Here is a 12,506-nt window from a genome sequence, read left to right on the forward strand (position 1 = left end):
GGTCTTGGTGCTTTAGGTGCAGGGTTCCTTCTATTCTTTAATTTGTTAATTAATTGCTTATTACTTTTTGTGCTTTGTTTAGTGCTTGGTGCAAATGTACTGCTTTGTTTAGTGCTTTATATGTATTTATGCTTCTTTAATGTTGTTGTGAAGGTGTTTAGTGCTTTGCAAGGTCCCCTTCCCCCCCCCATCTCTGGCTGCCTGCGCTGATTTCTTAAGTCACCGCAAGGTTTTTCTGAACATACAAGAGTGCCCACTTACACTGGCCTAAGTTAGTTTGGAGTAACTTTTAGCTGGCTAAACTTGCTTAAATGGCCAAAACAGGGGTAAGTGGCTGGTAACGCCCCCTTTTGGAAAAAAAAACTAAACTAAAAAAAACCTAACTAACTCACTTACACTGGCGCAAATTAAATGGCCAGAATTGCAACTAAAAAGATACTCCAGAAAAATCAAGTTGCTCCAAAAAAAAAAGAGCAACTCCTGGGGAAATTTGGGCCCTATATATTTATAGAACATCTTCGGGTTTTCCTTAATTTTACTGGCCAAGAATTTCTCGTGCTCTCTCTTAGCATTCCTAATATCCTTTTTAATTTTGCCTCTTAACTTTCTATATTCCTCTAAAAATTCTAGCGTTTTTAGCCATTGGTATATGACATAAGCGTCCCTTTTTTTCTTAACCCTCCCCTGTAAGTCCCTAGACATCCAGGGGGCTCTAGAATTATTTTTCCCAGTCTTTTTCTTTAAGGGCACAGGTTTGGCCTGAGCCTTCTGGATCGCCTCTTTGAATGCCTCCCATTGTTCCGACAATGATTTACCCACAAGTAGCTGTTTCCAGTCCACTATGGCCAAATCACTCCTTAACTTAGCAAAATTAGCTTTTCCCCAATTCGGAACTTTTAGTCAAGGCCTATCCTTGTCCTTATCCACAACCAACTTGAATCTGACTGAATTATGTCACTGGCACCCAAATGCTCTCCCACTAATACCCCTTCAACCTGTTCAGCTTCATTCCCCAAAACTAAATCCAAGACCGCCCCTTTCATGTTGGGCTTGCTACATACTGACTAAGTACAATATCATGAGAAAAAGTACATTCAAGTTGGGAATGTATTTCAAGATTGTCAGTTGATCAAGGCTACTCAACACCGTAATTGGGATGTCTGTTTGTGATAGAAACATGCATTCAATAATGTAAAGTATGCCAGGGCTCAGAAATTGAACATTTTCCATTCTGGCTACCTAGGTTCTGCATTAAGAACATAAGAACATAAGAAATAGGAGCAGGAGTAGGCCATTTGGCCCCTCGAGCCTGCTCTGCCATTCATTATCATGGCTGATCTGATCATGGACTCAGCTCCATTTCCCTGCCCGCTCCCAATAACCCTTCACTCCCTAATCGCTCAAAATTCTGTCGATCTCCGCCTTAAATATATTCAATGACCCAGCCTCCACAGCTCTCTGGGGCAGAGAATTACATAGACTTACAACCCTCGGAGAGAAGAAATTTCTCCTCATCTCAGTTTTAAATGGGCGGCCCCTTATTCTAAGACTATGTCCCCTAGTTTTACTTTCCCCTATGAGTGGAAATATCCTCTCTGTATCCCCCTTGTCGAGCCTCCTCATTATCTTATAAGTTTCAATAAGATCACCTCTCATTCGTCAGAACTCCAATGTGTATAGGCCGAATCTACTCAACCTATCCTCATAAGTCAATCCCCTCATCTCCGGAATCAACCTAGTGAACCTTCTCTGAAAAGCCTCCAATGCAAGTATAGCCTTCCTTAAATTCAGAGACCAAAACTGTATGCAGTACTCCAGGTGTGGCCTCACCAATACCCTGTACAGTTGTAGCAGGACTTCTCTGCTTTTATACTCTATCCCTCTTGCAATAAAGGCCAACATTCCATTTGCCTTCCTGATAACTTGCTGTACCTGCATACTAACTTTTTGTGTTTCATGCACAAGGACCCCCAGGTCCCGCTGTACTGCAGGACTTGGCAATTTTTCTCCATTTAAATTATAATTTGCTTTTCTATTATTTCTGTCAAAGTGGATAACCTCACATTTTCCCACATTATACACCATCTACCAAATTTTTGCCCACTCACTTAGCCTGTTGATATCCCTTTGCAGATTTTTCATGTCCTCCTCACAATTTGCTTTCCCACCCATCTTTGTATCATCAGCAAACTTGGCTACATTACACTCGGTCCTTCATCCAAGTCATTAATATAGATTGTAAATAGTTGAGGACCCAGCACTGATCCCAGCGGCACCCCACGAGTCACTGTTAAGCTCTTCCAGGTCAGGTACAGCTTAACATAAGAACATAAGAATTAGGAACAGGAGAAGGCCATCTAGCCCCCTCGAGCCTGCTCCGCCATTCAACAAGATTATGGCTGATCTGGCCGTGGACTCAGCTCCACTTACCCGCCCGCTCCCCATAACCCTTAATTCCCTTATTGGTTAAAAATCTATCTATCTGTGATTTGAATACATTCAATGAGCTAGCCTCAACTGCTTCCTTGGGCAGGGAATTCCACAGATTCACAACCCTCTGGGAGAAGAAATTCCTTCTCAACTTGGTTTTAAATTGGCTCCCCCGTATTTTGAGGCTGTGCCCCCTAGTTCTAGTCTCCCCGACTAGTGGAAACAACCTCTCTGCCTCTATCTTGTCTATCCCTTTCATTATTTTAAATGTTTCGATAAATCACCCCTCATCCTTCTGAACTCCAACGAGTAAAGACTCAGTCTACTCAATCTATCATAAGGTAACCCCCTCATCTCCGGAATCAGCCTAGTGAATCGTCTCTGTACCCCCTCCAAAGCTAGTATATCCTTCCTTAAGTAAGGTGACCAAAACTGCACACAGTACTCCAGGTGCGGACTCACCATTACCCTGTACAGCTGCAGCATGACCTCCCTGCTTTTGTACTCCATCCCTCTCGCAATGAAGGCCAACATTCCATTCGCCTTTCTGATTACCTGCTGCACCTGCAAACTAACTTTTTGGGATTCATGCACAAGGACCCCCAGATCCCTCTGCACCGCAACATGTTGTAATTTCTCCCCATTCAAATAATATTCCCTTTTACTGTTTTTTTCCCCCCCCCCAAGGTGGATGACCTCACATTTTCCGACATTGTATTCCATCTGCCAAACCTTAGCCCATTCGCTTAATCTATCTAAATCTCTTTGCAGCCTCTCTGTGTCCTCTACACAACCCGCTTTCCCACTAATCTTTTGTCATCTGCAAATTTTGTTACACTACACTCTGTCCCCTCTTCCAGGTCATCTATGTATATTGTAAACAGTTGTGGTCCCAGCACAGATCCCTGTGACACACCACTAACCACCGATTTCCAACCCGAAAAGGACTCATTTATCTCGACTCTCTGCTTTCTGTTAGCCAGCCAATTCTCGATTAATGCTAATACATTTCCTCTGACTCCGCGTACCTTTATCTTCTGCAGTAACCTTTTGTGTGGCACCTTATCGAATGCCTTTTGGAAATCTAAATACACCACATCCATCGGTACACCTCTATCCACCATGCTCGTTATATCCTCAAAGAATTCCAGTAAATTAATTAAACATGATTTCCCCTTCATGAATCCATGTTGCGTCTGCTTGATTGCACTATTCCTATCGAGATGTCCCTCTATTTCTTCCTTAATGATAGCTTCAAGCATTTTCCCCACTACAGATGTTAAACGAACCGGCCTATAGTTACCTGCCTTTTGTCTGCCCCCTTTTTTAAACAGAGGCGTTACATTAGCTGCTTTCCAATCTGCTGGTACCTCCCCAGAGTCCAGAGAATTTTGGTAGATTATAACGAATGCATCTGCTATAACTTCCGCCATCTCTTTTAATATTCTGGGATGCATTTCATCAGGACCAGGGGACTTGTCTACCTTGAGTCCCATTAGCCTGTCCAGCACTACCCCCCTAGTGATAGTGATTGTCTCAAGGTCCTCCCTTCCCACATTCCTGTGACCAGCAATTTTTGGCATGGTTTTTGTGTCTTCCACTGTGAAGACCGAAGCAAAATAATTGTTTAAGGTCTCAGCCATTTCCACATTTCCCATTATTAAATCCCCCTTCTCATCTTCTGAGGGACCAACATTTACTTTAGTCATTCTCCTCCGTTTTATATATCGGTAAAAGTTTTTACTATCTGTTTTTATGTTTTGCGCAATTTTACTTTCGTAATCTATCTTTCCTTTCTTTATCGCTTTCTTAGTCATTCTTTTGCTGTCGTTTAAAATTTTCCCAATCTTCTAGTTTGCCACTAACCTTGGCCACCTTATACGCATTGGTTTTTAATTCGATACTCTCCTTTATTTCCTTGGTTATCCACGGCTGGTTATCCCTTCGCTTACCGCTCTTCTTTTTCACTGGAATATATTTTTGTTGAGCACTATGAAAGAGCAGTTTAAAAGTCCTCCACTGGTCCTCAATTGTGCCACCGTTTGGTCTGTGTTCCCAGTCTACTTTAGCCAACTCTGCCCTCATCTCACTGTAGTCCCCTTTGTTTAAGCATAGTACGCTCGTTTGAGACACTACTTCCTCACCCTCAATCTGTATTACAAATTCAACCATACTGTGATCACTCATACCGAGAGGATCTTTTACTAGGAGATTGTTTATTATTCCTGTCTCATTACACAGGACCAGATCTAAGATAGCTTGCTCCCTTGTAGGTTCTGTAACATACTGTTCTAAGAAACAATCCCGTATGCATTCTATGAATTCCTCCTCAAGACTACCCCGTGCGATTTGATTTGACCAATCGATATGTAGGTTAAAATCCCCCATGATTACTGCCGTTCCTTTTACGCATGCCTCCATTATTCCCTTGATTATTGCCCGCCCCAACGTGAAGTTATTTATTGGGGGCCTATAAACTACGCCCACCAATGACTTTTTCCCCTTACTATCTCTAATCTCCACCCACAATGATTCAACATTTTGTTCATTAGAGCCAATATCGTCTCTCACACCTGCCCTGATATCATCCTTTATTAACAGAGCTACCCCACCTCCTTTCCCTTCTTGTCTATCTTTCCGAATTGTCAGATACCCCTGTATGTTTAATTCCCAGTCTTGGCCACTCTGCAACCACGTTTATGTAATGGCCACTAAATCATACCCATTTGTAATGATTTGTGCCATCAACTCATTTACTTTATTTCGAATGCTGCGCGCGTTTAGGTAGAGTGTTTTAATACTAGTTTTTAAACCATGATTTTTAGTTTTGACCTCTCCTGCAGCCCCTTTATATTCATACATATTGTCCCTTCCTATCACCCTGTGGTTTACACTTACCCCAGTGCTACTCTGCTTTGTTGCCTCCTGCCTTTTGCATTCTTTCTTGGGGTCCTCTGAGCTCTCACCCACTCTAACTAGCTCAGAGCCCTCTCCTGTGTTCCAAATACTCCTCGCATTGAGGCACTGAGCTTTCAGGCTTGCCTTTCTATTACACTTTGACCCTTTAGAATTTTGCTGTACAGTGGCCCTTTTTGTTTTTTGTCTTGGGTTTCTCTGCCCTTCACTTTTACTCATCTCCTTTCGATCTTTTGGTTCTGTCTCCATTTTGTTTCCCTCTGTCTCCCTGCATTGGTTCCCATCCCCCTGCCATATTAGTTTAACTCCTCCCCAACAGCACTAGCAAACACTCCTCCTAGGACATTAGTTCCGGTCCTGCCCAGATGCAGACCGTCCGGTTTGTACTGGTCCCACCTCCCCCAGAATCAGTTCCATTGCCCCAGGAATTTGAATCCCTCCCTGCTGCACCACTGCTCAAGCCACATTTTCATCTGAGCTATCCTGTGATTCCTATTCTGACTAGCACGTGGCACTGGTAGCAATCCAGAGATTACTACTTTTGAGGACCTATATTTATAATTTAGCTCCTAGTTCCTTAAATTCATCTCGTAGCACCTCATCCCTTTTTTACCTATATCGTTGGTACCAATGTACACCACGACAACTGGCTGTTCACCCTCCCTTTTCAGAATGTTCTGCACCCACTCCGAGACATCCTTGACCCTTGCACCAGGGAGGCAACATACCATCCTGGAGTCTCGGTTGCGGCCGCAGAAACGCCTATCTATTCCCCTTACAATTGAATCCCCTATCACTATCGCTCTCCCACTCTTTTTCCTGCCCTCCTGTGCAGCAGAGCCAGCCACGGTGCCATGAACTTGGCTGCTGTTACCCTCCCCTGATTAGTCATCCCCCTCAACAGTACTCAAAGCGGTGTATCTGTTTTGCAGGGGGATGACCGCAGGGGACCCCTGCACTACCTTCCTTGCACTGCTCTTCCTGCTGGCCTTCCATTCCCTATCTGGCTGTGGACCATTTACCTGCAGTAAGACCAACTCGCTACACGTGCTACTCACGTCATTCTCAGCATCGTGGATGCTCCAGAGTGAATCCACCCTCAGCTCCAATTCCGCAACGCGAACGGTCAGAAGCTGGAGGTGGATACACTTCCCGCACACGTAGTCGTCAGGGACACCGGAAGTGTCCCTGAGTTCCCACGTGGTACAGGAGGAGCATATCATGTGACCGAGCTCTTCTGCCATGACTTAACCTTTAGATACACTTAAATTGGCAACAACAATGCTAAAGTTTACTCACTGTTATAGAAGAGAAAAAAGAAAAACTACTCCCCAATCACTTACCCCCTTGGCAGTGACGTCACCTTTCTATTTCTTTCCACTTTTTTGCCTTCCACCTGTAGCTGCAAAAGCTGGCCTCTCGCCGAACTCGCGTTGCTCCCGGTCTCACTGGCCTTTTGTAGGTCTCTCCGATCCCCGGAAGTCCCGCCTCTCGCCGAACTCGCATTGCTCCCGGTCTCACTGGCCTTTTGTAGGCCTCTCCGATCGCCGGAACTCCCGCCTCTCGCCGAACTCGCGCTGCTCCTGGTCTTACTGGCCTTTTGTAGGCCTCTCCGATCCCCGGAACTCCCGCCTCTCGCCGAACTCTCGCTGCTCCCGGTCTCACTGGCCTTTTGTAGGCCTCTCCGATCGCCGGAACTCCCGCCTCTCGCCGAACTCGCGCTGCTCCCGGTCTCACTGGCCTTTTGTAGGCCTCTCCGATCCCCGGAACTCCCGCCTCTCACCGAACTCCAAGCTGAGGAAAACTCGCTCTGCTCCAGAGTGGCCAGCCAGTGGTTCATGTGCTGTATGGTGCTCTTTTCTTGCTGATGTGTGGCTCTTTGAATGTTTTGTTTAACTGCCCCGCCATTCCAGTTTTGTTGCAATGTGAGAGATGTAGAACAACAAAGAAGGGAATCATCCACAACAAAACATCAGGTCTCCTTCCATTTTGACCTGCTTTACCTGTATATTTTGAATAATACAAGACTAGAAATTACTGTTGGTGATAATAAAGAGGTTACTATCTCTGTTAAAATAGTGGACAGGGGAATATCATATAAATGTGTTAAGCATTCATATGTTATCTGCAACAGTAATTTCTCATCTATACTAACTTTTTGCTACTGTCTATGCAACAATAACCTTTGTTATCCTTGACTTTATCTACTGAAAGTAAGACCCTAAACTTGGGTTTCATCTTTCTGAAACATGAAGCCTTTCTTTTTTATGTTGACAGTTTTTTCAGGAAGCAGAGTTTGTGCCTTGTAATCACCCTTCCCTCTTCAACGAGTGTCAACGTTGAATTAGGTCGAAAGTTTTTAAAAAAAAGTGAATTTCACGTGTTAATTGCAGTATTTTTGATCTCAGACGCACTGGTGATCATCCTTCTGATTTCTGCCAGGTTGTATGAACTGCTCATAGTGTAGAAAGGTAAACTCTGTACAAAATGATTCTTGTAAGTTCATTGTTTTCAATTTTTTTAAATAATATTATTTATAGCTATTGAACTTTAATATCCATCATCATCATCATCATCATCATAGGCAGTCCCTCAGAATCGAGGAAGACTTGCTTCCACTTTAAAAATGAGTCCTTAGGTGGCTGAACAGTCCAATACGAGAACTACAGTCCCCGTCACAAGTGGGACAGATAATCATTGAGGGAAAGTGTGAGTGGGACTGGTTTGCCGCACACTCTTTCCGCTGCCTGCGCTTGATTTCTGCGTGCTCTTGGCGATGAGACTCGAGGTGCCCAGTGCCCTCCCAGATGCATTTCCCCCACTTAGGGCGGTCTTTGGCAGGGACTCCCAGGTGTCAGTGGGGATGTTGCACTTTATCAGGGAGGTTTTAATGTACAGCAATGAGTTTGCCATTATGTCCTGCTATCTAGATTGTGATGCAAAACACCCAAAGTTCTCTATTTTGTTGCTATTGACGCTTCTGTTTTCTCTCCATTTTTTTGTTGCATATCGAACCTCCCCTTCTTCTCCCAGCAAATGCCCTTGAAACATATTTATGTGTGTAGCACAACAACACAATGTATGTCAGTCTGGAATCCTAAACCATTTGAGTCTCTCGAGAATGAAGCAGTTGTGATTAAAAAACATGGGGGTGAATTTCCTTGCTGTTTTCAGCATATTTCCAGTGCATAATTAGAGCAAGTACCTTTTTGTGGCAGGAAAATTTGGCAGAAGCAGTTTCCGCTACAAAATCGCTGCACCGCTAAGTCCCGAGTGCCCTCATTTACAGATATTGTAATGAGGACCAGCGAAGCTGTAGCTCCAAGTTTCCTTCGTTTGCGCTTGCAATAACTTAGAATGAGAATTATATGGCGGTGCTGCTGCCAGCAACAGCTGAGACAGGCGGAGGTGAGGAGTTTGTGAGCCTAAAAGTGTGGAGGGTTTCATTACTGATTTCTACAGCTGGGAAATATTGTTTGCCATTTTGCCCGATGCATCTGGACTTTTTGCTCTCAACTTTCGACAGAGCCAGACCACCCACAGATTTTCAACCCACCTACCTCCTACTCATAGTGAGGGCTTCTCAGGAGCAGGTATGGCATACCCTGTGGGTATACCCATGTATGCCATTACCATGGAGGAACAGCAGCACAGAATGGAGCCAATGAGAGTGAGGCAACAGTTAAGGAAGATGTTGCTCACCAGATATCACCCGCCCTTCTCCCCACTGATTATATACAGGCAGCAAAGATCATGAGGACTTTCAGCACAATTGGAGGTTGTAGGAAAAATTGTGACTTTACAATCAATGTCTATTCTCATAACAAATATCATAATTGGGAAGGAGATAACATTAGCACATTTCTAATCTAATGGCACAATTCCCAAATCAAGAGAGATTTACAAACAACAACTTGCATTTATATAACCTTTAACGTAGTAAAAAGGTCCAAAGCGCTTCACAGGAGCGTTATCAGACAAAATTTTATAAAACTGGTATTTTATCCCCCTCTTCCACTGTGAGAATGAATACAAGTATTTGTTCAATAAATCTGTTATTACCTTGTTGTTTATTGCAGTATCACCTGTGTCTGGCTTTAATGGGCCCATATCTTCCTCAGCCATTCTCTTACTCTTAATATATTTATAAAATCTTTTACTATTAGTCTTTATATTACTTACTAGTTTTTTTTCAAATTCCCTTTTTGCAGCTCTTCTATTTTCTTTGTGCCCCATTGTTGCTTTCTATCTTTCTGCTTGTCTGTTGGATTACCACTTTGCTTGGCATTTATATAAGCCATTTATTTTAGTTTTATACTCATTGGTTGACCATTGTTGCCTGACTATACAAGAGGAACTTTTACTTTTATCGGGTATGTATTTGCCTTGGAATGTACTAAATACTTCTTTATACTGTTTTACTATAGGTTTACCTGTTAACAGCACAGCCCAGTTTAATGTGTTCAGTTTACGTCTCATTTCTTTGAAGTCAGCCTTATCTTAAAGTTTAAAACCTTGGTTTGTGTGCGATCTTTCTCCTTCTCGAACTTAATGTCAATCATGTTGTGGTCACTGTTTGCAAGATGCTCCCTTACTGTCAAATTATTAATTCTGGCTCGTTACTCATTATTAAATCTAGTATGGCCTGTCCCCTTGTCGGTTCCAAATCATACTATTTCAGAAAACTGTCCCGGATACACTAAAAATTAATTGCCCTTCTGACTTGAGCTGCTTTGCGTCTCCCAGTCTATATAAAAATTAAAATCTCCCATTATAACTGCTTTTCCCTTACTACATGCTTCTCTGATCTGCATCCTGCTACTACTCCTGTATATCACTGTTGTCAGGAGGTCTATAGATAACCTCCACAAGAGTCTTGTCTCCTTCACTGTTTTTTAATTCCAGCCAGTGTTTCCGCTGCCTGGACACCCTGCTGTTATCCTTTCTTTCAACTACTGTAATATTGTCCTTCAGCATTATTGCTGCTACTCCACCTCCTTTCCCGATTTCACTTTCCTTTCTAAAGACCTTATAGTCTACAATATTAAGCTCCCATTCATGCCCAGCTTGTAGCCAGGTCTCTATAATGACTTGACCTGAATTTGTTCTTCTAATTCACTGATTTTATTCTTCATGCGATGTGCATTTGTGTAAAGACACTGATTTAGTTAATGTGTCCATGCATGCTGATGTGCAATTTTTAAACTTATCACATTTCTTATTTTTCAACATTCCGGCTTTATTTATATATATAGTATACAGGTAATATTAATTCCTGCACTATTATCTGAAGTTGGATTATTTACACCTCTTTTTGCACACTGAGCTTTGCTCTCATCCCTTCTTTAGCTCGCTTTTAGGTTATCAGTTTTACCATTATTTCTAGCCGAACTTTCCCCCCTCCCCTCTTACCCACCTGCCTCCCACCCTCTTCCCCCTGCCCCTTTACTGGTATAAAGTCTATAGCTCTATTTATCCTTTCAGCTAGGACCTTGATCCCAGCCCAGTTCAGGTGCAGCCCATCCCACCAGTACAGCTCCTTCCTGTCCCTACACTTGTGCCAGTCTCCAAAAGAAATGGTACCCCTCATTCCCATACCAATCTTCCAGCCACGTATTTACCTTCCTGATCGACTTGTCTCTATGCTAATTCCCTGATAATAATCCTGAGATTACTACCCTTGAGGTCCTACTTTTTAATTTAGCTCCTAGATCCGAATACTCTCTTAGTAGGACCTCCTTCCTGCTCTTTCCTATCCCTCGCTTTCCAGAACTAGTTTCAGAACCAATCCAGTTGTAATCTGAATTGCGTGTCACTATGAACAATGAAATACTTAAAGTACATTTTTTTCTTTTCATTCTGCATTTACCTGTCCATCAGTAGAAGTAGAAAAACAATCCGTTCCTGTTTTAGATTGTAACCAAATGATCTTATACACAGGATCCCGATGACCAACTTCAATTGCTGGCATTTCGACTGCCTGACCTCCTTTCCGTGTATCCCAGTATCCTATATCGCAGAAATAAAATGTCAGTCTTTGGCAATACTGCTAATGCTTTTATGATGGGGAACTCCCATTGATGTTATTTCTGTAATAGCTGTGTGAAGAAACTTTCCATGTGTTTACTTATTGTTCTGTGTTTTTTTTTTAAATCATACAGTCCCTCAATATTTATTCTCACCGACTCTGCCTTTAGAGAAAATGATTTGGTCTTTCCTGCGACAGCAAGGCACATACACAATACCAATATTTTAAAACCCAAATCTGAACATAGATTTGGAAAGTTGTTTAATACAATTTCAATTCCTTGTGACAGCTCCAAATGACTCACAAGGCAGCATTTCTGTTAATTGACAGTGTTGCTGGAAATATAAAAATTTAGAAAGAAAACTATTCTTACATAAGGTTGTTGTTGTTCCATACGTGAAGTTACCACCCAATAGAGTTATTATTCAGTTCTGCAATGAAACATGTTCCTCATAGTGCTGTAAGCCAGCCCTTGTGCAATCTCTGCATTCTTAAATGGAGTGAGATCAAGTTATTTATTTATGTATGTGAAAGATACATCATGACAAATGTCGCATTAAATATAATCTCCAGCCTCCCAACTCAATACGTAAATACTATTTAAGAGAATGACTTTGGCTCAGATCATTTACTTCATTACAAATCAGTTGAAACTCCTTTTATAAAATCTGGACACACTTATTGGAGGAGCTCCTGTTTTATATAAGAACATAAGAAAGAGGAGCAGGAGGAGGCCATATGGCCATTCGAGTCTGCTTTGCCATTCAATAAGATCATGGCTGAACTTCTACATCAACTCCTCTTTCCTATCCTATTCCCATATCCCTTGATTTGCTTAGTTCCCAAAAATCTATTGATCCCAGTCTTGAACATACTCAACGACTGAGCATCCACAGCCCTCTGGGGTAGAGAATTCCAAAGATTCACAATTTCTCATCTCAGCTCTAAATGGCCAACCTTTTATCCTGAGACTATGACACCTAGTTCTCGACTCTCCAGCCAGGGGAAACAGCCTCTCAGCATCTTCCCGATCAAGCCCACAAAGAATTGTATCCATTTCAATGTGATCAACTCTCATTTTTCTAAACTCCAGAGAAGATAATCTTAAACGTTAAGGATTCCTTCTGTATCT

At 42.5% G+C, this 12,506-nt stretch overlaps 1 protein-coding gene across 2 annotated transcripts in view; it reads right to left on the reverse strand.

The window, feature by feature from the left end:
* Positions 1-12,506, reverse strand: part of dnai2b (dynein, axonemal, intermediate chain 2b) — an 89,690-nt gene that overhangs the window by 52,593 nt on the left and 24,591 nt on the right. For both annotated transcript variants that reach the window (XM_070857682.1, XM_070857683.1), the window contains exon 8: positions 11,216-11,355. In XM_070857682.1, coding sequence (XP_070713783.1) covers positions 11,216-11,355 — 140 coding nt within the window. The remainder of the gene's footprint in view (positions 1-11,215; positions 11,356-12,506) is intronic.

Source organism: Pristiophorus japonicus, chromosome 16 (assembly GCF_044704955.1).
Source record: "Pristiophorus japonicus isolate sPriJap1 chromosome 16, sPriJap1.hap1, whole genome shotgun sequence".
Classification (NCBI taxonomy): domain Eukaryota; kingdom Metazoa; phylum Chordata; class Chondrichthyes; family Pristiophoridae; genus Pristiophorus; species Pristiophorus japonicus.